At 40.6% G+C, this 5,059-nt stretch overlaps 1 protein-coding gene across 1 annotated transcript; it reads right to left on the bottom strand.

Moving 5' to 3' along the window:
• Positions 1 to 1,753: 1,753 nt before the first annotated feature.
• Positions 1,754 to 4,371, bottom strand: LOC114689418 (1-acyl-sn-glycerol-3-phosphate acyltransferase epsilon). The gene has a single exon (XM_028863712.2). It carries the CDS (start codon positions 4,271 to 4,273, stop codon positions 3,176 to 3,178), a length of 1,098 nt encoding a protein of 365 aa, XP_028719545.1. The 5' UTR covers positions 4,274 to 4,371; the 3' UTR covers positions 1,754 to 3,175.
• Positions 4,372 to 5,059: the final 688 nt, after the last annotated feature.

Raw genomic sequence — 5,059 nt, 5'->3', positions numbered from 1 at the left:
CTGCCTGTAGATACGTTAACATTCCACAAACCAGTGCTGGAGAACCTGCCAGAAAACCTTATACCCAGTCTTCAATCTCAGCACTTCAAAAACAATTTGTAAGGTTAAAACTCATTTTTAATATTTTATACTTGACCTTACTATCTTGTGAGACATTTCTGTCTCAAATGTGAATCTGGTACACAATTAGGAGTCAGTTACTTTATGCCTACATTTTGGCAGATTTTAATTTCTAGTTTTTTTCTTAATAGCTAATCTAGTTAGATCATTTGGTTGATTAAAGCATTTTATATTATAAAGGGGAAAATAACATATATATAAACAATAAAGAAAAACTGATACTACTCTAAGTAAAAAAGAAAATCACATAGAAAAAAAAATATGGAAGAAGCCACCAAGTGTCTAAGAACTGGCCAGATTAGCACTTTTATTTACAGCCTTGTTGAATGACACCTGACATGCTTCCCGGGGGTCACCTGCTGATCCCCGAACTGCCAACCACAAACACGGGCACATATCCTCTAAAGTAGGAAAATTAGCTAATATAGTCCAACTATCGTATTGCTTCACTGTTTGGGTATTTCAATGTATTTTTTTTTAACTTTGTTCAATATTTAAAAAATAATTGTAGCTTTATAAAGTTGGAATGCAGAACTGATCACTAAACCTTTTATGCATACCTGAGTCATGAAATGTTAGACAGCACAGACATGAGAGTAATGAGAGATTTTATTTTCTTACTTTCATCCAAACACCCTTTCTGAAAAACATAAAAGCATGCACACTGATGGCACTCTTATAACGAAAAGCTATTGTAGCCCCTCAGCTGCAATTCAACAGTAATATAAATAAAATCTTAAATTATATTATATGAACGGATTCACAGGTAGGCTGTTAATTTTCAGAAAATAGTTATGTCAAGTCAAAATTAACATGTTGAAGAGATGCTTCTAATTTTTCAAACATTTTGATACAATTTATTTCCAATTACCACATTGACTGCTCTCGAGAAGAGTAAGTACAGTGCTAACGTTCAAAAGATCATATGCAGACCGCTTTGCTCTGTTTAAAAAGAACCAGTTATACCCATGTAATTCTAATGGTGCTGTCTTCTAAAATTCAAATGCACAGCACACACATAATATTTAAAGATCTGTTTTAATTTATGTGTATGTATGTATGCATGTGCATGTGGCTCTTCACAGAGGCCAGAGAATGTGTCTGATTCCAACTGAGCTGGAATTATAGGTTTTTGTGAGCCTCCATGCAGGCGCTGGGAACTGAACCCTCTGCAAGAACGGTAATTGCTCTTAACTGCTGAGCTGCTTCTCCAGCCCTCAGCCATGTCTAAAGTCTCATAACTTGTACTGATTTTGATCTGGTCAAAATAAGCTCTAATAGGACCGCTAAGAAAACATATTTAGCTAAGATGTAAGATTGATCTCCACTTCATTTTTTAAGTAAAAGATGATTACAATTCGGCACAGTAACATGACGAACAAGTTTTTTTTGTTTTTAGGCCACTATATTCTGTGGATGTATGTGTACTGCATATGAATATACATATCCACATGTGAACATGTATATCCATATGTGAATATACATACTCGTATATGGATATGCATATTCATATATATAATATATATCCATATATGAATACACAAACACAGAAACCAAGTGACAGCACATGACACTTCAAAGACATTTAAAAAGGCCTATTTTCTGGTTTTAGGAAAACAATATAAGAGGCAAATTTTCCCTCAATTAAAAAAAATTTATTGTGATTAAAATGGTGTATTTCAACTCGATCATTGGTATAATAATTTTGTGACAAAAATCTGTATGACGTATGCAGAAATGTTACCTTAAAGGACTAGTAGGCAATCATGCTTAAATCACAACATAAAAATACAGCAAATCAAATTTTAGTAAGCCTCCTTCCATAGGATACACTATTCTACAACTGAGAACAGTGTGATTTGGTCCTGGAAGGTAGCTCTTGTTCACAGGTGATATGTATCAACAGTGTGGGTCCATGAAAACTAAAGAGAAATGACGTTTACCCAATCCTGACATTTCTTGACATAAACAAATGCAAACCGCTTCTGCAGCAGCCAAGGAGGCTTACCCACAGGAGCCAGGGAAATGCCCTCTGAGCCGGGCAGCACTGCCTGCACCCAGACAATGAACAGCACCACTGCAGGACACCAAGCCAGAGGGCAGGGGCTGGAACAAGCAGCAAGCGACCAGAGTGCACACGCTCAGACCAAATGCAGTGCCAAAGCAGAGGGAGACAGGCAGAAGGCACGTGCTAGGACAGAGTCAGGATGCTGGCCAACCTCCACCACCTAGAGCTCTGTGGATGTCCAGTCTGATATGAACGTAACAGGAACCCTCAGTTTATAAGCACTCACAGCACAGATGCTGGGAGGCACTACCTCAGCAGCTCAGACGCTGGGCTATTTAAAGCTCTGCCAAATGAGACAGTTATAACAGAGCTTCAACTCTATTCTGACACTTTACACATTATTCTCTGTAGAATGGGGGGTATGCAACTTAAGCAATTTTAATAAATATTAGAAATGTTTGTTACTTTGTAAATATAAAGAAAAGTAGCTAAATAGAGCAATATAATAAAAATATACAATAGACAGACCTTTTCTGCCATGAATATTTCTCACCTTTTTCTTTGAACATCTCAACACATAATTACAGTATCTTTCATTGACTTGCAAAATTTAACAAAAACCCAGCATCACATAGCTTAAAAATATAAAATACTTTAGTGATAAAGAGTTTGAGCTGCCAAGTAATCAAAATGGAAGATAACCAATATAGTGAAATATGCTACAAAGTAATGTTAAAATACAGCCATCTGAATTACAAACAACATCAAATTATATAATCCAAATAATCTTCACAAGTGGATATCAGTTCATGAAGAACATGAAAAATAGCATAAACTCCACTTAACTTTCATGTTTCCAGCAATCCCAGCACCTGAAAAGCCACGTGTGTTTGCCCCAAATCAACGCATGTTGGCTGTGGTCACTAATTCTATTTTATCCAGTGTTCAATCAACAAGGCTTTTAAAAAACTTCTTATTTAATTCAGGAAACAATGTGACGTAATGTGTAGCCATCAGTAAGAGACATGACTGGAGCCCGCTCCTTGCTTATGTTTTAATAACAAACCATAGGCAGCCAAGGAGGGTTCCATACAACCAGGTGCCCACATACAGTTTCCTTCCAGACTCCGTCATGAGCATGACAGCAGTCAGACTACCCAAGACCAACACTGAAGGTAGAGTCTTCTTGACACTTAGTCTGGAATGAACACTTTTCCCAGGAAATTTGTTTCTTCTTTCTGGATCTGGTGAATCATAGAATTCTACGAGCAACTTATCTTTTATCTCAAAACGCTCATGAAGCCATTTTTTCATGTGTTCTTGTTCCTCTGGAACTTCATTTTTGTCTATACGATCAAAGTGAATATGAAGTTTGGGATACTGTTTGCAGAGAAACCCAGTCATGGACGGTGAGTTCGAGTATTTTCCTGACCCTTTCTCAGTCCCTTCGTAAACCACTGTGACATCGTAAATTGCATCTAAATGATTCTTCATAGAATCAAAAGCAACGTGAGTTGCCTTTATTCTTGGTGTCAGCACGTGCTTTAATACTGGAAGGCCTCGTTGAGCAGCAAATGCCTGACTGGCTGAAAGGCGTTTTGTCTGTGTTCTGTTATACCTTGTTCCCTCTGGAAAAATCACAAGATACATTGGTGTTCCTGCGTCCACGTAGCTCTGAAGCTTGTTTCTCATTTCTTTTTCATTAAATTTGGCACTTCGTTTTACATAAATTCCTCCATGCTGAGCAAAGTAAAACCCATACAACGGAAGCCATTTTAACCCGTCTTTCAGCACATAGCGCACATGTCCAAGGGCATCCTGCCGGGCAGCCAGCATGTCCGCAATAATCCAGTCAACTGTGCTTTGATGATTTGCTAAATATATTACATTTTCTTTATTTTTTGGCAAATCTCCATATAGCAATATCTGGACCCCGGTGTAGTTCTCGAAGAAGAAGAGCACCATGTTCTGGTAGACGCAGTAAAGCCGGTCGTCCACGCGCTGGTACAGGCGGGCGGGCAGCAGCGCCGACAGCACCCGCCACAGCGTCCAGGCCAGCAGGTAGGTGGGCGCCGAGCCCAGCATCAAGATGCTCGGGAGCAGGTAGCGCATAGAGTACGTGTGGAGCACCAGGGACAGCAGCATCCTCTCGGCTCGCCGGCCGCCGACTCCGCCTGCGTTGCCCGCGCGGCCGCCAGGACCTCAGCCACCGCCGGCCGCCCGCCAATCACCGCGCGGGGCCGGCCGCGCCGCCGCCCTCCAGCCTGGCTCCGCCCCCAGCATGGGCCGCGGGGCCCCGGGACCCGGCGGGGACAGGGGCGGCCCCGGCTCGCCGCCACCGCGGAAAGGGCACCCCTAATGCATTCTTGTGGTCTTGAAAGTTTTATGTAGAAGGCAAAAGATTAAAAAAATGAGTAATCGGGGATGGAGAGATGGGTCAGAGGTTAAGAGCACTGACTGCTCTTCCAGAGTTCCTGAGTTCAATTCCCAGCAACCACATGGTGGTTCACAACCATCTGTAATGAGATCTGGTGCCCTCTTCTGGCCTGCAGTCATACATGCTGTATACATAATAAATAAATAAATCTTTAAAAAAATGAGTAATCTAATAAAGTCATATAATGAATTTTCACATCTCTAAAATCTTCCTCCGTTTTCAGGTCCTGTCTCTCCAGCCATGTACTCAGATAAGGAGTAAATGTTTCTAGAAACATTTTCATCCTGAGGACTCAGTCTTTTCCCAAAATGAGATTCCCAGGGAAATTACAAGTTCCTGGGGTCCACTGTCTCACTACTTTTTAGTCAAAGAAAGCAATGTAAATAACTTCAGAATATGCTTATTTGCATTGCAGGCAAATTAAAGGAATGTCAGTGTGGAGAGTGAGGCACATTAAGGTCTAAGAAGAGATGCAAACTGGTGTCAGCAGGTTA

This window comes from Peromyscus leucopus, unplaced genomic scaffold (genome assembly GCF_004664715.2).
Source record: "Peromyscus leucopus breed LL Stock unplaced genomic scaffold, UCI_PerLeu_2.1 scaffold_1755, whole genome shotgun sequence".
Lineage (NCBI taxonomy): Eukaryota > Metazoa > Chordata > Mammalia > Rodentia > Cricetidae > Peromyscus > Peromyscus leucopus.
This window is presented reverse-complemented; position numbering and strand designations above follow the sequence as displayed.

What these genes read in the sequence shown, in the direction of transcription:
- LOC114689418 (XM_028863712.2), bottom strand. Translation starts at nt 4,273, where the DNA reads ATGCTGCTGTCCCTGGTGCTCCACACGTACTCTATGCGCTACCTGCTC.